At 47.2% G+C, this 25,000-nt stretch overlaps 1 protein-coding gene across 1 annotated transcript in view; it reads left to right on the top strand.

The window, feature by feature from the left end:
* Window positions 1-25,000, top strand: part of eys (eyes shut homolog) — a 101,102-nt gene that overhangs the window by 37,829 nt on the left and 38,273 nt on the right. The window contains exons 21-26 of the mRNA XM_056609869.1: window positions 574-695; window positions 4,293-4,414; window positions 6,161-6,420; window positions 18,218-18,314; window positions 18,942-19,049; window positions 21,882-22,027. Of these exons, the coding sequence (XP_056465844.1) occupies window positions 574-695; window positions 4,293-4,414; window positions 6,161-6,420; window positions 18,218-18,314; window positions 18,942-19,049; window positions 21,882-22,027 (855 nt within the window). The remainder of the gene's footprint in view (window positions 1-573; window positions 696-4,292; window positions 4,415-6,160; window positions 6,421-18,217; window positions 18,315-18,941; window positions 19,050-21,881; window positions 22,028-25,000) is intronic.

Below are 25,000 nucleotides of genomic sequence, written 5' to 3'. Positions count from 1 at the left end.
ACACGCATGACTGACGACCCCCCTGTCGTGATGGAGTCGGAGAGGATGCATCTCTCTCTCTTTAACTGCGTTAGTGATGTAGGACGGGGCAGGGGGGCGGGGCATGCAGATCTCCGGGCGCGTTCCAACTCCTGGGCGCGGCGGGGAGGAGTTTTGTGGCATTTCAATACAAAGACGTGGTTTTGTTGTATTATAGATGCCATATATAACGTTGAGTGTTTCACCCCTGCTGCTGGGCGACGTTATGAGTGTGGGAGGTTATTGTTACCGTAAAGGAAAAAAATGCAAACCATGCAAAATTAAACGGAGCGGGGCTACAAAAAAAAAAAGGAAAGCGTGGAATTTAAACGTGGATTTGTGCAAACGTGTTTTCAATAAAAGCGCCCTCACAATGCGTGCTTCACGGGGAAATGTATACGTCTACGTCAAAAAAAAAAAAAGCAAATGTCTATTAAAAACAGATGAATCAGCATTCGGCTTTTATGGAAGGGGTGTTAATGGTGGCCGGCGATGAATTTTCCGAGGGAAATACGGCGTGACTCTGGGCTGACCCCCGGGCACTCTCTCTTTCAGCGGCAGACGGGTTTTACTGCCTGTGCAGCCCCGGCTTCGTGGGATTGCGATGCGAGAACGACGTTGATGATTGTGTAAGCAATCCCTGCAACAACAACTCATTATGCAGGGACCTCCACTTGGTGAGTACACAACCGGGGCCCCTAGCGTTCTCTGGCCCCTGGGCTGTTGGCATTTTGAGTGACTGAACATTTTTAGAAAAAAAATAAAAATGAGGAAACAGCACCAGGGTAATGAAAGCAAACAGGGAGTAATGAATTCGCTAATGAAAGGCCGGTCGCAGGCTCCTGAACACGCAGGAGGTGTATGGAAATATGAGCAGGGAATAACCGCCCACACACGCGTTGTCTATGGAGTTGCGAGTCTGAATATAGCCATTATTCATAATACCATCAATATAATAATGTCTTATCTGTTTACTTCTGTTCCGATGAGACTGAGAGTGAGTTCATATAGGAGGAATTGAGAAGCAGGTAGGAGTTAGGCATCTCGCTCGAAGATGATTACAGGTTAAGTTGCCGATATTGGGCATTGAACCCCGTACCTTTCGCCAGGGAGTAGAGCACCCTAGCCTTTATACCATCTTGCCCCACGTTTGTATGTACTTTATACATTGTATAACATTTAACGAACATTAAAGTATGTTCCTGAGATTCTTCAGAAGGTGAATAGTGTCCGACACAATGTCGTTATTGTTAATGTCGTGCAACATTGATTTTTCCGTATTCTGTGTGCAGGGCTTTTAGTGTTCACCTCTTCTACGTTTTAGAAGTTTCAATGGAGACCGACTGGTTGGCACTCTAACAATCCCGGCATTCTAATTCATATTCTGTGGTTCTAAAGAGCATTTAATGGGTTTGTACGGTTGATATTTACCGTGGAGTTACTGGCAAGGCGATATTCAGTTACACAATTGGGCTTCAGGGAGCACGTGTGTGATGAAATTGTGCAGAGAGATACGTGGCAATGTTAACCACGACTTCAAACCTTTTCCCTACACATGTGGCATCTGCACTGGAGGAGCCTAGGATATTCCTGCTGCTCGCAAGCTGTGCATTTGGAATGAAAATGTCTCCAACCAGGGCTTTTTTTTAATCTCCTTAACCAGACGTGCATTTATGTTTTGAAAAACAAAACATTTAATTCTTTGTAAGATGAAGCAATTCAGGGCTAATTGCAGCTAAATGCAGCAACGTTTTTCGGTGCTGATTGTTCATTATGGACTTCCCATAGAAGAGGTTGTGCCTCACAAAAATTAACAATAATTCCCAGATAACAATACTCCTATCAATGCTGATACTCTGGCAAATTATCACACATCGTGCACAAGCTTTGGAGATTTACTTTTTGTTGCAGGGTTTTGCATGCATTACAAATACTAAGTTAGGTATTCAGCAATAGAAGCAAGCTAGACTAAAAGCTGAATATTTACCTATTTTTAGAGGGCCAGATTTATATTCAAATGATGCCCGGTCCAATATTTCATCGAAAGGCATGGTCGAGCATAAAAGCGTCTCTATCTACATGTCAATTTTAATGGAAGCGGAATCACCACACGGTCTTGTTTACACTGCAATTATTCCTTTCTCCACGAACATTATGTCCCACGCAGGTTTAGCTTATTTTGGAGAACTGCTCTCCCTGAAGGTGACTTAGCAGCAAAAAATGAGATTATGTTCCGGTGCCAGAGGGTAAGCAACTGGAGTCTCCCGGAGGTATCTCATTTATCATGTGATGACGGCGTGTCTTTCCCCCCAACACCCCCCCCCCCCCCCCCCACTACCACAACCTGCAGTGTACAAATTATATCAGATGCAATTTGAATGTTTCCCCCCCTCCAGCATGTAAAGTACAGATTAGCCCTCGTCCCATCATCGCTTTCCATTAGAGTTCAGGATAGAAATGCTGTCGGCAATTAGGATTTTTTTTTTATACCGCTGATGCCGCGCCTTAACCGTAACCCCCCCCCCCCATCCCCCCCCTCACTTCGCCCCCTGTTCCTTTTTCGATGCAAACGCAGAAAAACTAGCTCCGCAAAAAAAAAAGAGTGTGAAAAACACACACAACCGCATAATCAGCGTCTATGCCTGGATGAGTTATTGTAATAGAGATCCGGGCGGTAAACCATAGGGGTAAATTGTCAGCGCGCTGGATTAGAAATTCCTTTAAAGATTTGGCAGAGCGTGAATATTTCATTAGCATAGTGGGTGGTCTCCCTATATGTTTCGTGTCATCTTTAATTTAAATATCATATGTGATTTAATTAAACACAGGAGATGGCTCTGGTGAACATCACTTGTTCTAATATTTGCGTGTACTTAAAGGAAATTACATGCAATGGAAGTATTGGAGGAAAGAATACTCTGGTATTCTGGTGAAAGAAAGGGATCTCTGATACATTTTTTACACTGAAGGAGGGAAAAAAGGAACTGGTTGAAAAATTGAAGCCAAGGCTGATTCTTCTCACACTTTAAAGAGATTCCCACTGTGGAAATCTCTTTGAGTGGGAGGTGGTTTGAGTTCAAGAAAAGTCGTAACTCTTTTTCGTTTATTTCTTCCTGCCAAATTCAATCAAGCACATGACCATTTCAACACTGATTACATTTCAACAGTGTCAAAGATAAATGGGTTTAGCCCTTAAGTCACAGAAGTTCATCCGGGGTTGTCGGTTGAAGTACCGCTTAATAGTTGTGTTAAGTAATCCGGCTTTCGATGATGATGAAGTGTGCGTGTCTAACCTGAGAAGAGCCAGTGGAGGATTCCTCTCCAGCTCTGCACACGCAACACATCTCTGCTGCATCAAAGAGCATCAAGCTATAGATTCAAGAGTTTATTTATGAAGTGCGACGGTAAAACACAGGGCCGTTCTGAGCAACGACATTGTAATTCTACCAGCAAGTATGTGTTTGTTTCACGTAAAGCACATTTGAGTTGTCGTAGTCATAGTCGAGTATATAATCACAACTGTATAAAATCATTATAATAAAGGTTATTCATGAGAAGCCTTACACACCAAGTGCTCTCCAGATAAAAATATGGATACGATAAAAGGTCATACATTAAATCGCTAGCAAACAAGGATATTATAACATGCAAAGGCGAGTGCTGACGAGAGTTAAGGGTGCGATATAGAAGAGCATACATTAAGACGCTAGCAAACAAGGATATTATGACATGCAAAGGCGGCTGTTGACGAGAGTTAACGGTGCTATATAACGATGAACATTAGTGTTTGATCTGGTTTTTCATTTGATTGAACCCCAGTACAACAGTCAAGCCGCCATACTGCAACGGCACGGTTGTTGCACTGCTCTCAACTAAAAGAATAGACAGGAATAAACTTTTCACTGTCATTGTGCAATAGATGCGTGCAACAAAATTTAGAACAATGCTCACACAATACATAGTATTAAATACAGAATAAAAGACACATTTAAGAAAACATTGTCAAGGCAACATTGAGTCCCATGTATTTAGAGTTGATTTAAATTGCAGCTGTGTAAGCTAGTGGGGTTGGGGGGGTGAGTGGCTGGGCATGGCTGTTCAGTTCTGCGATGGCCCTGGGCATAAAGCTGTCCTGCAGCCTGGAGGTGCGGCCTTGGTCCTGGGGTTTGATCTCGGGCCTATTCGTTCCTGAGCACGGCACCTCAATCGTACGTCTCTTCTGATCCGACCCTGATGCCTTATGTGCTGCCGACGGCCCTCTCTTCCTCCCGCAGGGCTACGCGTGCGAATGCCGCGCGGGCTGGGAGGGCCCCCACTGCCAGCGCGAGATCGACGAGTGCGCGTCGCAGCCGTGCGCCAACGACGCCACCTGCGTGGACCTGCTCGGCGGCTACAGGTAGGCGCTCCGTGCCCTCGGCCGTCCCGCATCGCTCGCTCGATGTACGCGAGAAAATGCAGAAGAAAAAAGGTGGGGGTGGGGGGGGGGGGGGGGGGTATTTGGGAGACGGCAATAGGTCCTTCCGCCGGCTGCGGCGATAATGAATTGCAGATGGCAGGTAAAACAAATGAGTCAATCAACGGCTCACAGCATGAAAAGGTTCCAGGGGAACCGTGACTTTATGGAGGAGGGGGGGGGCGACGTCTGGTGTGACTGCTTCAGCTAATGCCCCCCCCCCTCCCTTCCTCCTCCACCCTCCCTTCCTCCCCTTCCACCCCTCCCCTCCCCTCGCCGCCCCCCCCCCCCTCACAGGGGACGGGGATAGAAACGGCGTCGGGTGGAAAAAAAGTTGCGGGGCAGGGCGAGCTCACCGCGGTCGAGCCATCCGCCGCTGGCGCCGTTCCCTTACTGACCGGCTCCGAGGGGAATGTTCAGCTTCCAGTGACAGAGCGCTGATGAGAGATCCGGAGACAGAGACGTCACGGCGCTATCGTCACCTCTCGGTGCTGAGTCACATTAGGGGGTAGTCAGCGGTACGGCGCCATTAGTAATCCCGCCGACCCCAAGCCTTCGCCGACGGCTGAAGCTGTGCTTAAACGCACCAAACGTCGGGCCAGCCCCCTGATTAGGGTGTGTGTGTGTGGGGGGGGGGGGGGGGGGAACGGCAAACTGTGATTAATCGTACTGAGTTTTTTAATCACTGTGTTTGGAGAGGGGCGGATTAGCCCGGTGGTTAGGGGGTTTGACTCGCAGCCAAAGGGGGTACTGGGTCTGAACGCTAATATCCACAGTCTACCTGGCGTCCTTCTTGTACGGGACGGCTCACCCCTACCTGCTCGATCCGGCAGAGGGAGGTGAATTAAAAACAAAAACAGGAGTCGCTTTTGATCCCAGCATCGGTTAAGGCGACTTAATAATACTAAGCGATTCCGTCTATGCGTACACCTACCATCGCTGTAACCTCTTCCTCCACTGCTTGTCTTTGTCTTCTACTGTGGTTGCTCTGTGTGTGTGTGTGTGTGTGTGTGTTGTCGGGGTGTGTGTGTCTGTGTGTCTGTGGGTGTATGTGCCTGGTTGCGTTACGTGTTGGTTTGTGGTTGCAATGTGTGCGTACGTGCGTGGCTGCAATGTGTGTGTGTATACGTGTGTGTGTGTGTGTGTGTGTGTATGTGTGGTGGAGTGTGCATGGTTGCGGTTGGTATTTGTGTGCATGTGGTTGCGTTTTGTGCGCATGTGGTTGCGCCATGTGTGTGTTTGGTTGCGCCATGTGTGTGTTTGGTTGCGATGTGTGCGCGCGTGCGTGTGTGTGTGTGTGGGTCTGTTTGCGATGCACGGTGCGTGTGTGGTGTGCGTGGTTGCGATGCCTACACGTGCATGTTTGTGTGTGTGTGCATGGCTACGATGCATGTGTGTGTGTGTGTGTGTGTGTGTGTGTGTGTGTGTGTGTGTGTGTGTGTGTGTGTGTGTGTGTGTGTGTGTGTGTGTGTGTGTGTGTGTGTGTGTGTGTGTGTGTGTGTGTGTGTGTGTGTGTGTGTGCGTGCGTGCGTGTGTGTGTGGGTCTGTTTGCGATGCACGGTGCGTGTGTGGTGTGCGTGGTTGCGATGCCTACACGTGCATGTTTGTGTGTGTGTGCATGGCTACGATGCATGTGTGTGTGTGTGTGTGTGTGTGTGTGTGTGTGTGTGTGTCCCCCCCCCTCTGTAGGTGTGAGTGCAGGCGGGGCTGGGCCGGCCCGGGCTGCGCGCTGGACGTGGACGAGTGTGAATCGGGGCCCTGCCTCAACGGAGCCTCGTGCCGGCAGGCGCCCGCGCCGGGGGACTTCCTCTGCACCTGCGGCCCCTTCTTCACCGGGCCCCGCTGCGGCGACCCCCACGACCCCTGCGACCCCGCCCACAGCCCCTGCCTGCACGGCTCCGCCTGCCTGCCGCTCCCCGACGGAGGCGCCTCCTGCAGGTGTCCAGCTGGTGAGCTCCCCGCCCCCCCCACCACCCTGCCCGTGCTCCGCCGCTACAGCTGCACCCTAGCCCACTTTAGCAGCACAAGTTCAGCCGGACACTGGAGTGGAGCGGGGGATGGGCACACACACACACACACACACACACACACACACCGGCGCGCACACACACGCACACTGGCACGCACACGCACACACACTGGATCGCACACACACACTGACTGGCGCGCACACTCACTGGCACGAACACACACATTCACTGCCGCGCACACACACACTCGCTGGTGAGCACACACCAACTCACTGGCACGAACACGCACACGCACTGGCACGAACACGCACACTTACTGGTGCGCAGACACACTCACTTGCACGCACACACGCACACTCACTGTGTGAAGCGTTGTGAGGGCCTTGAATAGCACAATGTCAACGCAATTAATTATAATGACTATGATGATTAACTATGTTATCATTATTTGTATTTTTATTAATATAATTATTATTATAAGATATAGACTATATATAGTACATGTTCAAGGAATGCTTTTTATATACACAGCATACTCGATTAGGCCTGTATACAGTATACACACGATATACAGTACTTGTATAAAGGTGTGTTACATATGCACAGCATATACGTGTCGGTATATATGCACCATACTTGCATCCGACTTTTGCCAAAATTCTTAGTTTTTTTCCTAACTCCTTCATTTAAAACCACATTATTTAAATGAAGTACAAAATGTGAATTATATTAACATGATGCCAGAATAATTTAAAATGAATGCAGGCTATTTAAAGCATTTTGTTGTAGGGTTTTGCTGTATTTCCTGTAGGGGGTTTGAACTGGGGAATTAGCGCTACATGTAATGTTTGTTTTGTATAATTGGGTTTATTTTTACAGTTACACTCAGCCTCTCAGGAGAATGCTACGTGTTTGTAGATGACTTTATGTGGTCTATTTAATTAATTTGGTCTTATCTCTGTCTGAGGCATCTGCTCACATTCTCTTACTGACATCAGGAGTGGATTCATTTTGTAGGGATATTGTTAGATGATTCCTTGCCATCGTTTTCAATCACAATCTTCTTTTTTTGCGTTACAGTTCTTTATAAAAGAAAAACAAAACACAGGTTTACTGTTCCGTGTAGAACTGAAAAGAAAAGTCTCAAAATGTGATGAAAATGAATCGTGAATTCTGTGAGATCAAACAATTCTCTTGATAAGAAAGTTGAGCAACAAAAGTGGGCTGATGAACCCCATAAAAAGGTATTGCTGATGTGTGGTGCGTTCACAGTTTGCCTTAATTATGCAAATGCAACATTGCAAGATCTGTTCGCCGTACAAGCAAAATCCCTTTCTGAACTACAGTTTGATTCATAACTAAAACTTTTTCCTACAACCTGACAAACCAACGCCACATTCCCTTTGAGCCCTTTCACCGTTCGTTATGCTAATTATAATGCGTGCGAACGCAGCTCTCATTTAAGTCTTTTGCCTTAATAAAGTTGATTTAACGGAAAAAAAACGCGCCGTAGCTTCACACTAATGAATTGCTTGTAAATTGGATAAACAAAAATGAAAAAAAATAAACTTCAAAAGCCCTAATTTATGCTTTGGTCTGGGAATCCAAAAATGTGCAGTGTATATATCAGCAACTCAACAGTCTAACCAGCTCAATAAAATACCACTCGATATCCACTTAAATTGGAACTATGGTCGTAACAAACACAAAACCTCCGATAATCCTCCCCTCCGTTCGCAGACCGTGTTTGCCAAGCCTCATCCCAACATGTCATACAGGCCCCGGCGTTACGCTAACCCGTGGTAATTAGCAGTAGCTCCTCGGGTCTGCGCCTCCCAGGTTCGTCTGTACAAAGAGCCGCTAACCACCTAATCCTGCTCTCGCTCTACGCCGGGCCGCCGCGCCCGGGGCGAACACACCGGTTACACCAGGCGGTGTATCCACACCGCCTGATGGCCCTGCCATCCACATGGCAGGGCCGTTTAACAGGGATAATGTGCTAGGTAACGAGCTAACCGCGGCGCTCCCGGGCAGAGCGCGCCGCGGCACTCAGGTAGAGTTGACCTGTAACCCTCGGGGCTTGTTTGCGTTGTTTGTTCGTAGTTTTTGTGTGGCACTGTGACCTGAGGAGCGATGCTGGTTACCTTCCTTTTCATGGTTTTGTCGAGGCTTTGTGTGCTTTTCTCTCGTTTGAGAGGTGAGCCACAGCAGGAACAGGAGAGGTTTTAGGAAGAGAGCAGACACTTTGACCGTCTGACTACTCAATTTCTCCCTCGCTCTCGCACACCTGCTCCTGGGAACGTGCGTATGCATACTGATGAGCCTGCACTCACACACACACACGCACACGTACCTCACACATACTGGTATGTGCGGGCACACGCTCACTCACACACACACACACACACACACACACACACACACACACACACACACACACACACACACACACACACACACACACACACACACACACACACACACACACACACAGAATCACACACTGACATACACACAAACATGCACACACACACGCACACGCTCATGCAACACGCACACACATGCACACACACGCGTATATGCGTGCACACACTCACTCACACACAGACACGCACACACACACATACACGCACACACACAAAATCAGACACTGACAGACACACATGCACACACACATGTGCACATGCTCATACACACACACGCCAACACACATACACACAAACACACATACACATGTGCACACACTCATGCACACACACATACACAACACACACACACACACACACATCCTTTCATACATTAAAATCGAAGCCAATAGTTTGTGAAAAAGTGTCACGCCCCCACAATTCTCCATTTCAAAGGCAGAACGTAGTCTCAGTGTAGTCAACAAGCCAAGAGGAAGATTGTTTACTCATCCCTGTCTCCCACATTGATCACTTTATAGCTCAATAAAGAAAAAAAAGTGGCTACTTTGCATCTTAGCATGTTAAGACACATCGCAGGCTTCCCATTATTAATCGAGTAAACACACCACAGCGTTCTGCTTTTAGCTAATGCTGCTATCTGCGCGGAGATGAGACGCCGCCGAGCTGATATAAATAGAGGGTGAGCTACGGAGGTTTTTTCCGCGAGAGAGGGAGATAGAGGGAGAGACGGCGAGGAATGGCACAGCAGACGCCTGCTGCATGCATTAGAGTGGAGAGCCGAGCGTGGGCCGGCACGGCTTCTCTTCACACAAGTGTTGTGACTCACCGTGCGATTATTATGCACGGCGGATCGGAGCTGGATTCGTCGCCGGGGCTCGACAAACAGAGTCATTACAGCGCGGCCTTACCTCTGTCCACCACCGCTGAACGCCGCCGTGTTCTTTAGCTTGTTTTTAACAGCTCACTGTTTAGCATACATTGTTTTACAAAACCTTGCTTTTATTCCCCCACAGCCCAGAGGGAATTTCTTTCCTTTGCGTTTTGGTTTTAGTTTTTACTAACCCGCTGCAGTGTTTTCACAGTTGGTTCACTGTTGACGAGTAACGCCTTTGAATGGTATAACCTCATTCATTTGGAGTTTGTCGGTAAAGTCTTCCAAATCTGGCAACGCATCCCTGCCAAATGAAAGTCCGCCCACTCGCATGTGAACTTGGCCGACGCGGAGCAAACATTACCACGGACATTATTTACGTCATCTGTCAACTTTATAATGTTCTCGGTTTTGCGTGTGTCTGCCTGCACATTTAAACTTTAAGCGAGAAAGACTGCATAGTATTATACCAGACTCGAAATGGATTTGGAGAACATTCAAATTTTTTGGTAATTGTCTAATCCAATAATGTTAATCAGTTCATGTTTTGACCGATATTGAGATTATTCATAGTAATAATGATCACTCAGTTTGATTAATAATAATACCACGGAATTCAAACTGTTTTTTCTGTTAAAAGATATATATCAATATAAATATGTCAGCTAATATTATGGACCAAAAAAGTGATTTGGACAATTTACAAGGGTTTAGTTTGTACTTTATGTATCAAGTATTTCCTATCTGTAATATTAAGCTGTAAGCCTGGTGCGATAGGCAGCGTATAAAAACCCCCTGACCCCCTCCTGGTGAGGGGTCAGGGGGGGGGCTATTGTCCTACAACCGCCAGAGTAGGAAAACAAACAGCTGGTGACCCACATGTGAGACACCACCTCGTTTGTTTCCGTTTTATGGGTATTTATATCCTTAGCATGATGCATTATGCACACCGTTATTTAACTATTTTGGCTGAAACGTTTAGAGAAATACGACCACGAAGATGCAATCTTTAACACCCGGGGTCATAAGCACGTCTTGTGTGTTCCCCTACGGGTCTGTGAGTCGAAATGTGGATTTCCGAATGTCAAATGCAGTAAAACAGTCAAAACAAGTAGTATAAGTAGTACAAGTATCCTAATAAAGACGTTGGGGAGTCTTGAGGCTAAACATGTATTTTATTAATAATTCTCGGAACGTTGCCCGCGGTGATCAACCGAAAATAAACAGCGCTAAATAAATAACGGCGATCATTTACTGCAACACGTATGACCAGTGGCATCTGCGGCACGTCATTTGACATGAGTTTCAGTGGCGCTGCATCTCCCCGTGTAAGGCGTTCCCGCTTTGTTTGACGAGGCTATTTCGGGAAGAAGGCAGATGGAGCCGGGTTCTTCTGGACAAGATCTCGGGATTGTAATTCGGTTTTATAATTAGGCAGTTTATCTGCTCTGCCGCGTTCTGTTACCAAATCAACGGTCACCGCTGTTTGCCTGCATGGCATCATACTTTAAGACGAGCGCTGTTCGTTGAGTGCTTTGATATTTGGTAAATGTATTTACTTTCCCCATTGCTTTTACTTCTAATCCACTCCTGATCTAATTAACCGTTTCATGATAAGGAAGCCATTTGTCATGTTTGCCGGAACGCAGAGCGATGGCACCGTCGGGATGCACTCGGTCATGCGTTGTTACATGCGTTATTAGCCACAGATGATGGTGCGTAACAAACCAATTAACAAATAATACGTTTTTAATCACTGATACGTCCCGGCATTGGCACTTCTACAATGAGTCGATACACAGAGGATGAGCAAACACAGTGAACGGCTGCACAGTAAATTAAAGATATCCCGTGTGCATCCGATAGTTTAATGTGTTGTATGTGTATGTATGAGTAGTGTAGGAGAATTGAGAATTTATATTAAGGCGTTAAAGTGGCCGTCGGTCATTTATGTCTCTAATTGCTGTAATCCGAGAGTAATTTGTTAGAATTGCCGTCGCCATGTCAACACCGGATAAAGCAAAGGGTAGGAGGGCGCAGAAAGGGCATTGGCAATTCTAGGCTTGTTTATTTTTTAAATCGCAGTCTCTTCTGCTCTTTCCTGCTCTCTGTCTCCTCCCAGCTCTCAAATCTCACCGGCAGCAACCCTCAGGCAGACACTTTAACCACCGCGACTTACACTGAATCTTAAACACAAATTCCATCAGGAGCGGAATCGGAGTTCTGGCTCTCTCCCGCTCATTGAAGCCGACGCAGGCCGACTCCTGACGTCTGGGCTCGGAACCCACGACCTCCCGACTCGCCGTCAAACACATGGATATGCGTGATGTCTATATCCACACACTAGTTATGCGGGGGCTAGAGGCGTGTGTGTGGGGGTCAGCCGACGTGGTTCTCCATACGCAGGGGCGGGGGGTATGTACGGCAGAATGACCTCTGGTGGCACCTGGTGCACTGGTGGTTCTTCACACCAGTACAGTAGACTATGTACTGCTACTACTACTATAGCTACTACTTTGGACATACAAACCTCCATAGCGGGGCAATTGGGTAAATATACTACTTGTACTATACTAATAGTAGTCATGATGATCAAAGTAATAGTATACATGTTGTATATTTATATCAGTATGCACGAATAACTAACTGAATGAAAATTCAGTGTGTAATTCGTGATGATATAATCAATGTGGATATACTGAGAAAAGAGCAACAGCTGAAAAGCCTTTTCTGAATTCTTTTTCGAGGACTCTGATTCTATGAAGGCTTGAATTGGTCCGGGAGACCATTGAACAGACGCGCTTCGGCTGAGCAAATCTAACAGCGAAAGCAGAATGGAGGTTGTGAACTGGCCTTTGGACGATTCTGGTCTACGACTACTTGCCTCGGGAGAGTCGCATGCCCGTGTACCAACGATGTGTGTGAGATAAATGGTGTTTCACAGATGTTGGTCGAGCCAGCTCTCTTGTAGTATATACGGCTAAAGCATTCAGCGTGTTAGTGTCAACATCGTCGGGTCAGCCCAGGCTCACACTTAAGCCTTTTTCCGGTGACACCGAATGAAAAACATTTGCTTTTGCTGACTTTTTGTCCTGGAATTCCTCTCCACAGTCTCTAGCCTACATTTTGGCAGACATGAGCAACACACCTACCCTGATGACCACTCTCTTTTGGTCCAAGCGTCTGCTAATCGACTAAGTATGATAGAGAATAATAAGTTGTGGTGCTTTGGATCCTAAAGATGGAAGGACCCACTGGAGCTGTGACATATAGGTGCCCAATTGTATGCCTGTCTCCATAATTACAGTAGGCATATATAGGTGTCCTGTTATATGCCTGTCTCCATTCCTATAGGCATATAGGTCTCTCTCTAACAAGAATTCCTTGAGAACAGAGAACAGGAACGAAGTGGATTAGAGGATGTAGATATTATTTCTGAAATGTATGCAAACCTACATGCCTTGGCTTCATGTGTTTCATTTGGTTACACTTTATGTTTGAAGACTGAAAGGGGAATGCTGCAATCATGAAGGAGGATAGATGGATGATCCCCCGTCCTCGACACGGTGATTGGAATGTAGAGCTTATTTCACGCCGTTAAACATTCGGTGCTGGTAGGGTCCCGACGTGCACGGCAGGAGAAGCTTTGGGAAGCCCTGACATAGAGGATGTACGCTCGGTCAAGGTGAGCCGGGACACGGCGAGGCTGTTAGTGGAAGGAAAGAGCAGAGCTGTGGATCTGGGTGATACTAGCAATGCTGCGGCAACAGTCCGGAGCACATTTAGGACACTCTGGATCAGGCTGAAGACGACAGAGGTGTCCGAATAGATCTTCATTCTGTCTCGCTGACAGCGGGAGAGGGAAAGAGAGGAGATGGCTTTACTGGAGGTGTCAAAGCAACGTGTTGGCAGGAGCCTGGGCTATGCTGCTCTGAGATGGGTATTATATGTGTGCATGATAGTACATTATCATGCATTCATCATCATGCAACGTACTCAGACTCAGAAATAGCCACGCTCTGTGTGTCATACTTACATATCAGAGTTATAACCGATGACTAATATAACAAATTGAATACAACTGAAAGAAAATCGTTTCTGCGACATTTACAATTGTAACGACAAAAATAAAAATACATGTGAAGACAGCAACTTGTAGCCAGACACATAACAGGTGTCTGATGGTTTAGTTTTTTTAATTTGATGTTCCACCTGTTACCGTGCCACCTGTACGCGCACACACAGACACACACACACACACACACACACGCACGCACGCGCGCGCGCACACACACACACACACACACACACACACACACACACACACACACACACACACACACACACACACACACACACACACACACACACACACACACACACACACACACACACACACACACACACACACACACTGACAAATGAGAGCTCAGCGCAGGTCCAGGCAGGAGCTGTGGCAGGTGAGTCAAGCGCAGGTTTTAAACCGGCGGTGGCTAGCGGTTGGGGCAGCTGCAGGCGCTGTCTGAGCCAAGTATCTTTTACTGTCACGTAATAGTGCGATATCTTCCCACGTGCGACCGCCGCCCGTGTCACACAGACACACAGAAATCACCGCTCTCTCGCAGCTGTTGCACGCCGCTCGTCAATCAGAGCTAAGCAGCGGCAGAACGGTGTTTTGCCGTGTGTTCAATGCCGGGGTATTTATTCACCTCGCCACCTCCGCAGTACCTTCCCCTGCTGTCTCGCACATGTAACAACTCGGTGCTCCGGGCTGTGTGTGTGTTTTCTTCTCCTCTCGCCATCTGAGACGGTTTTTCATGTGAATGCTGGTGGTGATTTTTATGTGGTAGTCTTTTCAAGAATAACTGATTTCTTCGAACATCGCTTTCGGAAACGTTGAAACGTCCAGGGTTAAAGGTTACAACTGCGTCCATAAGTGTGACATCATAGTGTGCTGCTGCATGGTGCAGTCTGTTATCATTAATGTGTTTGGGTTTTTTCTGCGTGCGTTTGTTGAACGACAGCTTCCCCTGTCACGACAGAGGACCTCGCTCTCGGGACACAAACGCGCCCATCGAAAAAAAAGCCAACTCCTCACTCTCAAAACAAAGGACAATCGCTCACGTTTTTTTCTGATTGAAACGTCAATCAAATTGAGCTCAGAACTCACCAACAGGGATTGGCCCTATCACAACCGCGAACACCTCCATCAACTCCAGCACCACCACCTCCACCCCCACCAACTCCACCCACCCCAACCACCACCACCACCTCCACCAAATCCACCACGACCTCCACCCCCACCACCTCCACCAAATCCACCACGACCTCCACCCCCACCAACTCCAACCCCACCACCTTCACCACCACCTCCACCACCATCACCACCACTACCACCTCCACCACCACCTCCACCACCACCACCACCACCACCACCACCTCCACCACCACCACCACCTCCACCACCACCACCACCTCCACCACCACCATCTCCACCACCTCCACCACCACCACCACCACCACCACCACCACCACCACCACCACCACCTCCACCACCATCACTGCTCCTCCTGCTCCGTTCCCCGGGAGAGACTGCGCGTCAGGAGCAGTGATCACACGGCCTCCCCCGGATGATGGAGTGGGCGTGCGGGTGCGTGCGCCCTGGGTATCCCTCCCTCTGTACTCCGTCACGCGGCAGCCTCAAGTCACTGCTTAGTGGCAGAAGATGCATTACGCCACCGCCGCGTTCAAAGTCGTCCCGGAGGGGCGCCCGCAGTTTCCGTGAGTGACAGCTCGGCCCGGGCAGAGACGGCGCCGCACCATATCTCACCGCGCGCTCTCCGCGGCGTCCTCCGTTGCGCCTGGGAACCGCCCGCCTGTGTTCCCCCCCCCCCACACTCCCGCGACGCGACGAGACGGGGCGAGAGATTTGTCGGAGTCATAATCTCGCCTTTGTCCATAACATTCTCTTTTTTCTGTCACTTGAGGAGGGGGTGGACCGGTTGGTACGCAGACATCTTGTTTAATGATGGCAATATGTGATCATCTTTAAAACATAAGCAAAATAAATCTCAAAGTAGTCTCAGTGGTTCTTTGTCCGGCGGGCGATTATGGCGGTGGGAAAAAAACCACACACGGTAGGGATATGAAGAGCGGGCCTGTTGTTTTAGCTCTGTCGTCGCTCTATCTGGATGGAAAACGCGTCACTAACTGTCGCCGTTGCGGATTTGAATGCATGGCGGCAAAGTCACCACAGACGCTTAATTACATTTATCACAGCCACACTGATTCTCGGTATAGCAGCACAACTTTCAGTGTGTAATCGCTGTTGCAGTTCTTTATTCAGTAGTTAACGGTAATAAGCGAGGGTTAACAGTTGGGATTTGTTGGTTGACTTTATCATCGATTTGGCCTCGCCAACACAAATCGTTACGCAACTTGACCGGGACTGGACTGTTGCCAAGCAACGCACAAACATTTCCCTGCCCACTAGTTTGCTACTTGGTGTACTTGGTCTACATGGCAACGCAGCCTGGCTACTTTGTATCATGTACATTTATCGGCATGTCGCCATTTATTATGCAACCAGTGCAATAATAGTCTGCTGACAGTCGCTCTGGTGGCATGTGTAATTCTGATGAGTAACCAGCTGTCGCTCGTTAATGTAGGCTAATTAATGGTTATTAGGAACACCTGTAGAGTCGAGTGATACATGTATAGTCCCAGTGCTGTTATGCGCTATATTAGCACTCATTGAATGCCTCTCGTCCAATGAAATTACTTGGCCAGAAAAAACTATTGTAAACAATTCTAGAATTCTTACTGGTTGTCTCTCAATCTCTGTCTGAGTCTGTGAGCTTCCACAGTGGTGTGGGTTAACACAGAATGCTACATTCCAATCAGTTTGAAAACACCCCCTCTTACAACTCCCCTCACTACTTATGGAAATGCTGCCCTGCACTCAGAATTCAATACTTAAATGCAGCCACTATCTTCACACATAATTCCAACCGGGCACCTCGGCCTGTAAGTCTGAATATACGCAGTGCCGTGTAAACACAGAATATAAACATGTCGATTTGTTGGTTTGTGGGAACTATTTGAGAAAACGACCTAGCCATGGTAGTTTGTATGCACTTACTTGTGTTAGACAAACCAAGGTACCAAATTCATGGCTGTTATCCATTTGTTCATCGACAATGCCAACAATTATCCCGTGGTCTCTTAACAACCCTGCCAAATCCTTTAAATGTGTTTTTGGTTACGTGGAATACTTGGTCCGCTTGTAACAAAAACAATTTGTAAGTACGGTTCAACAGTAGTAGCTTACCTTGAAATTGCTCTGAAACATCCTGACAAATTCGAAGGATTGCGTTTGTCGAGAACGGCGGCGTTAATTCAAAACACCCCGATAAGACAAGTTGACAAACATTCACTTGGGATTTTTCGCTCTTTCCCCCACCGACACGACTTCCCAGTGACATTGATGCGTCACATTCATTGGGCTCACCGTCTGCCCGCCAGGCAGTGAGCGAGAGCAGCTTATGGATCAGGCCGTAAAAGGCTAGTCATCCGCACAGCGATCCACCACCAGAGGGGAAACAAACCCGGCAGCGGCAGCCTCCACATGACACGCTCCCAGGCTGCCTGCAACCCAAAGCGCCCGCGCTGATCTACTTAGCCATCCCGCCGCCCCTAACCTCCCTCTAACGAACAAGGGCAAAGAAGCTCTCCGGCTAAGCTGCTCCTTCTTACCCTAACTTAACAAGATGCCCCTCACCACTCCCCCCTCACTTAAACACATACCCCCCCCCCTCCTCCTGTCACCTCTTGGGCGCACGTGCACGTGCACACGCTCGCGTACACAGGCACGCACACACACACACACACACACACACACACACACACACACACACACACACACACACACACACACACACACACACACACACAGGCAGGCGTGCACACTCAGACGCAGACATGCACACACACGCATACTCACACACTCACACACAGATATGCACTCACACGTACGCACACACACACACGCATACACACACACGCGCGCGCACACACACACACACACACACACACACACACACACACACACACACACACACACCCTCCCCAGCCCTCTTCCAGCCGTGCACCAGACGAATCTGTGTGGCAGTAAAGTATTATTAGACTTCCATCCTCTCGGAGGGAAAACAGTTGAGTGCTGAGAGCGTGGTGGGGGGGTGGGGGGGTGGGGGGGGGGGGGGGGGCAGAGAGGAGGGCGGGGGGGATGAGATGTGCCACGGGGGTCTGGCTGGTTCCATTAAACCCCCCCGTTCTCCCGGGGTTCGCTGTTATCACGGCGGCTGGCTCTCGGGCGTTCTCCGGCCGCGGTAGGCGTGGCGATGGCGTTCGGAGTGCGGGGGGGGGGGGGGTTTGGGGGTCACTGATCCGTAACCGTCTCCATTCGTGTTTTGCCACCCAGGGTACGAGGGGCTCCGGTGTGAGACGGACACAGACGAGTGCCGGGCCGCGCCGTGCCGGAACCAGGCCCGCTGTGTGGACGGGGTCAACGGCTACAGGTCACGGCGCCACGCCACCGATCACCGACCCTGCTCGCTCTGTGGAGTCACAACACCACATAATCACCTGGGCCCTGTTTTACATGTTCGCTATTCAAAAGTTATGAATTAGTTGCTAGCCCCACTAACCTCTAACCACTCCTTAATGGCATGTATCCAAATCCACTGTTAATCACTTTGGATTAAAAGCACCTGCTAAATGAGTGAATTATATAAAATAAACTGTTCGTAATTCTTTTGTGCGTATTATACATAGGTTAATACCTTCATGTGCCCATGTTTTATGCGGGGATGTTGAATTATCTGTGCACTCTATAACACTGCCTTGGTGTGATATTAAGGTCAAATTATGAACAGTCTTTAAAAAGGGAACTTAATTAGTCTCGTAATGCTGCAGACTCCCTATTATAGCGTGGGGTTTATTCAAACAATTAGAATCTGGCCCGCTTCCCTCCAGGTGAGATCAATACAAATCTGATGTGTAATTAATGTCATTCAATTCCTATTGATCTGTTTTTTTATCTTTTCCCCTCTCTGTTCCTGTGCCAATAGGAAGCTAATGGATTTTTCATTTTGCATGCGGGAGGAAACGTCAATGGTAACGATTCCCCCATTCTCCTCCCTCAGCTGTGACTGTACGAGCGGCTTCTCGGGCCTTCGCTGTGAGCAAGACGTCAATGAGTGCGCGTCGAACCCCTGCCATAACGCTGGCGTCTGCCGAAACCTCGTCAACAGGTTGGTGTGAACACAGTTATTAAGAAGTTGACGAGTTGACGTCTCCATGTATTTTGGTATGTATATAGATCTATAAAATGGAATGCGTACAATACAATACATTACAATGCACCGTGCAATACACACACACACATATATATATATATATATATATATATATATATATATATATATATATATATATATATATATATATATATATATATATATATTTATATATATATATATATATATATATATATATAGATGTGGGATGTGTGTGTGTCTGGGTGTGGGTGTGTGTGTGTCTGTATGTGTGTGTTTGTGTGTGTGTGTAGTCTACACAGAGAAAGAGAGAGATAAATACAACGGTATCTACAAACGACACTACTACCCGTCATTAGGCCCAACTGTAAAACGAAGGCGTTGCTGTGGCTGGAATCAAAAGGCAAACACTTTGAGGGACAGGCACCCCCCCCCCCTCCCAAGAGTGGTGACGCTCTTCTGGTGCGTGTGTTCCAGATAATACAACAAGCCTCTATTTATTCCTGACACATATAAGCTGCGATAACCAAAGACAGGAGGAGGAGGGATAGGGAGACCGAGAGAGGGAGAGAGGAGAGGGAGAGAGAGAGAGAGAGAGAGAGCGTGCGAGAGCAGCAGGAACACATCATGTATCTAGATTGGGCGCACTCCAGTGGAGCCTCTCTCTGCTGTGCTTAATGGGGGCCCGGGGGCCCCCTTGGCTTAGCCGGACAGATGGGTAGGGAACTCCCAGGGCCAATTTAAGTCCTAAATGGTTTCGTCTCCAGTTTGTCTCCCGTCATGACTCCGCTCCCATGCGACCCCGAAACCTTCTCGGAGCGCTCCTCTCGTTGTAGGGTCCTTGGAGTTCACATCAGGTGTGTTTGAACCCCCCCCCCCCCCCTCTCCCCTCTCTCCTGACTACCTAGTCTCCCTGCACCTCCCCAGCGTTAGCCTTCCCTGTCGCGGTGAGCCACGGGCCACCACTGCCGCGGCGTGCAACTGAGCCCTGGGTAGAACCGCGCGGAGGCTGATCCCCTTCCCCTCGGTAAGCCTGGTTCCAGGGGAGGCTAGCCTAGCGGGATGGCTATGCATGCCATGCCACGCGATGAGGATTAAAAGTCGTGGCTAGGATCCGCACCAGTATTTTAGGTCAATTTGTTTTTTTTTGATTAAATTGCGTGATTCGAACACTGTGAAGTAGCTTTTTTCATATGTTTCTTGTGTTGTTTTGATTTTCTTTTTTGTATGCCAGAAAAACTTTGATTTCATCCGTTTGAATTATATAATAATTCATAATGCTTTTATTAAAAAATGAAATGAATAAAACGTCAAATAACAACTATCAGAGAAATCAATACACAGCTTTTGAATGAGGATAACGAAAGTGTTTTCTGTGATACAGTGCGATCACCAAGTTAGTGTGATTAAATTATGTAATAAAATATTTCTAACAACAATTTCGCAAGCAGCAGCTGGCGAATGTGGCCTAACTTATTGCTGTAGGGCAAAATAAAAACTAAAAAATTAAATATAACAAAATTTGTTTGCACAACAAAATGCTTGATTCCAGAGTTAGCTGATTGACTCAAATATTTATTGTCTCTTCCTATACATTTGCGGTGGTCCAAAATGTAATTGACAATACCCTTGCTCTTATATTAAAATTGATAAAGGTTATCGCAAAAGCAATCGAGGCGTAGCACACATCCTTTCAAATGATCTGTGTTATATGATGAATTAATTTATCAATCAATAGATTTTCGTTGATTAATGAATGATGAATGCCTGCTTAAATGATCAGATACATAAAACGAAGAAACAAACAAATACAGCAATCATTTCATTTATTTGATCATAAACTTTCCACACCTGCTTTTTGCAGGTGTTGTGTTGTGGCGGACAGGAGATATAGACGTTGGTAGGGGCTGTATGTGGAATGCAAAAGGTTTCCTGCTTGATCATTTATGGGACGTTTCCCTGCTCTTTTGTGGGGTTGGAGGGGTAGACTAGGGAGACTGTAACCTAGACGGTACAAGCTACAAAAACTTGTACCGTCGAAATGAACTCATGGACCAAATTGTACAGGAGTGTTCCTCTCAGAGTCGATGATAGTAAAGATTGCATCAGATCAATTTCATTACTATAAAAGCAAGTCGTGTTGAGAAAACGAACGGGTCCAAATTGTAAAAGAAGGGCTAGATTTGATCCCCAGGAGGCTTTTACAAGCTGCTTTAGTGTGATAGAGATCCAGTAGGCAGCGTAGACAATTCATTTGATGTCAAGCACGTCAGAAGGCTCCCTGTTTACACGTCTATGTCTCATAATTCATGTCGGCCCCCCTTAAGTGAGATGTACAATTCAAGGGGATGACGACGACACCTCTGCAATTGTCACTTTGCACCGTGCCTTGAAAACATATCTCATTCCACACCTCTCTCCGCTCTGTTTTTACAGGCATTGCACCGCTTCTAGTTGGACTGTTGAAAGACTCTCTCTCTCTCTCTCTCTCTCTCTCTCTCTCTCTCTCTCGCTCTCGCTCTCGCTCTCTCTCTATCATTCATGGTGGATCAAGATATGGTTAATTAAAACAATTGGGTTTTAATTGTAAAATAAATACAAACAAATTGCTCTCCCTGTAGGTTCTTGTCGGAACAAGAATATGTTAATAAAAACAATTTGCTTGATTCAAAAAAAATTAAATACAAATCTCTCTCTTGCTTTAGGGTCCTGTTGGGTGAAGATAATGTAAATGCAGACATTTATTTAAGTATATAAACGTTAAAACCAACCTCCCTCCCTCTCTCTCTCTCTCTCTCCCCCGGATAGGTTTGACTGTGTGTGTCCCCGAGGCTACTTCGGCACGCTGTGTGACCTGGACGTGGACGAGTGTGTGGCTTCACCTTGCCTGCACGAGGGCATCTGTATCAACAAGCCGGGGGGCTTCGAGTGTGTCTGTCTCCCTGGATACTCAGGTAGATCGCCTCGCCTCCCCTCCCCTCCCTCCCTCTTCTCCTCCTCCTCCTCCTCCTCCCCTCGTGGCCCCTGGGTGACACGGAGATCAATAGCAGCAGTCCAAAGCTTATCGTGACGGGGCCACGGCTCCATAGAGAGCCACCTCTGACATCGATGGTTGCCTTTAATTAGCACCCCGCGCCGGGCCAGATTCAGCCGCTGATGCCGCTGCGGCTTGCGCTGCCGCCGCCGCCGCCGCCGTTGGGGGAATTTAGCCACCGATAAATCCACGTCAACATGTTGTTGTTTTTTTATCAGATGAAAAGTTATCAACGTCTCTGTTACCTTCTGGGGCCCCTGCCCACTGCTCTCTTTAGTCTGGGCACCGCTATTGTTGTTACGACTTCAATCTATTTGTCTTGTTTTGCCATCGAGACAGATATTGAGCATTTTTATGGTGCGCGTCTGTCGGGTTGTGTGTTTGTCTGCAGGTCTGTGGGAGAGCCGTTGATTCTGTCGCCGTGCGTGTGTGCGTGTGTGTGTGTGGATATTTTGAGTGTTTTTCTGTGTGTGTATGTGTGTGTGTGTCCGTGCGTGCTGGAGTGCGTGCGTGAGCGCTAAACCCGATTCCTGTCAGGTTGGGGGAAGATTAATTTCATTTGTCTTCCCCACTGTATCATCAATTTATCCTTCCCCGGTAGAAAAAAGAGGAGGGAAATCTCTGAGGTATTGCTACTCTGGAGAGCAGAGCCTGACACGTATGGCCCAATTCCCACCGATGCAGCTTTTATTATTAGGCCTACGCACAGAATAGTACAAGTCATTACTTTCTCCGTTGCTCTAAGCTCGTCTGAGGAAACAGGGTTTCCCAAGAGAGTAGGGGCCGCGAGGATATATGTTCTGGATCGGCGCAAACCAACTGGAACTCATGCGAAATATTTGCTCAGCTCTAACATGTCGTGTACAACAGCATCACTGCTCGATTTTTTCTCTTTTCACGAGCGCAAAAAGAGAGACAAATGCATGTGCACTAAGTTATTGTTGTTGTTGTTGTTGTGGTTATTGTGTCGGATGAGAGAGAGAGAGAGAGAGAGAGAGAGAGAGAGAGAGAGAGAGAGAGAGAGAGAGAGAGAGAGAGAGAGAGAGAGAGAGAGAGAGAGAGAGAGAGAGAGAGAGAGAGAGAGAGAGAGAGAGAGAGAGAGAGAGAGAGAGAGCACGAAGGAGCTTGTCTGAAATGGTTTGATGTTCTTTGGTCTACTGGCAAATTACCTGTCACCCCATAATTTATCTCAAAGAGATTTTTTGCAAATACATTAAACCATGTTATTCTATTTTCGGTGCCATGGGCGAAATCTCTTCCCATCACGGAGATACTGTAACTCACTGTGTCAACTTAATGCGCTTATCAAACACATTCACACACTTATTTGCTTCATCTATCCAGGAAGCTAGCGCTCTTAGCATATGGGATGCCAAATCTCATTTTGAGTGCGTGACGCTGATGCAGCTGGCTAATAAATTGCTCGAGCGCAATGCCCAGGTGCCTTTATTGACGTGATGAAGCCATAATGACGTTTCCAACGCAACCATTTTTTTTCCTGAGAAATAGCAGGTTATAGAGAGGAAATTATACATGCACGAGGCAGTTCTTTTGCAGGGATTTTATAATTCAATAAAATGTTTTTTTGTTATTATTATTGACACAATAGCTGAACTAAAATATTCATTATTTTAGTTCATTCGTTGATAAGAAGAGGTTCCTTTTTGCAAAACGATCATGTCATTTCGTGTCGTTTTATGGGTGAGTGTGTGTTTGTGTGTGTGTGTGTTTGTATCTCTGTATGTGTGTGACTATGTGGATCTGTGTCAGGCATGTGCATATGTTTCTGCGTTTGCGTGCGCATTTGTATGTGTGTGTGTGTGTGTGTGTGTGCCTGTGTATCTGCGTGTGTGTGTGTGTGTGTGTGTGCGTGTGCGTGTGCGCCTGCGCCTGTGCCTGTGTCTGTGTGTGTGTGTGTGTGTGTGTGTGTGTGTGACCCGACATTGGATTCTTGTCCTAGCCAGGATGTCCTTCTTGCTTGGTGTGCCCATAATGTCCTGGGATGGTCTCCAGACTCCTGTGAAGAGGATTAAGTGGTCTGAAGGAAATAAATGAATATCAACTTGGAATCATTCTTCTTCTTCATTGCATTGGAGAAGAGTTATTATTTACATTTTTCATTATGTATGTATCTAAAAAAAATGAACATTTTTTATTATTATTTGCATCATTACTTTTGATCTCTGTATGTTACATAATAGCTCATAGAATCTGGAAAAAATATTATTCAACTGTTACATTACTGTTACAGTGGCATCTATTTTTCACCGTTATAGTAATGGTCATAGACAGCAGTTTAGCTTTTGGGACTTAATTTGGGTTTGTAAGTTAACCCTTCTTTTCCGAGGCCCCGGTTATGCGGTGTAACGTTTTATTATGTAACCTCATAAAGGAGGAGCTATGTTCTGAAGAAAGCCCAGAAGTCATTACTCGGACATGATTAATGGATGCTCTTGTTTAAATAAATCATAGAGTAAGCACACGATTCGTCACCTTCTGTTTTCTCTTCTTCACCCATCATTTAGGAGGTGCTTCCCTTGAGTGATAGTACAGTGAAATCAGCACATTGTTTCAGATGAGACCGTCAGCAAATCATTGTTTGGCGAACTGCATCACCCCCCCTCCCCCCCTCCCTCACCCTCACCCCCCCCCCCCCCTCCCCCCCTCCCTCACCCTCACACCCCCCCCCCCCCCCCCCCCCCGTCACTCTCACCCGTCCCTTCTCTGTTTTTAATGTCATTCACTTTCCGGTGCCCGGTAAATTACATTTCTGTCAAACGACTGTTAATGAAAAATTATTTTTACTAAACATCATCTCCATCATCTCAATGCAGGCACATAAAGAAACTCCAACAGTTCAGCTCCAGCAAGGACTTAATGGATATTTGTCTCC

Source organism: Gadus chalcogrammus, chromosome 15 (assembly GCF_026213295.1).
Source record: "Gadus chalcogrammus isolate NIFS_2021 chromosome 15, NIFS_Gcha_1.0, whole genome shotgun sequence".
Lineage (NCBI taxonomy): Eukaryota > Metazoa > Chordata > Actinopteri > Gadiformes > Gadidae > Gadus > Gadus chalcogrammus.
This window is presented reverse-complemented; position numbering and strand designations above follow the sequence as displayed.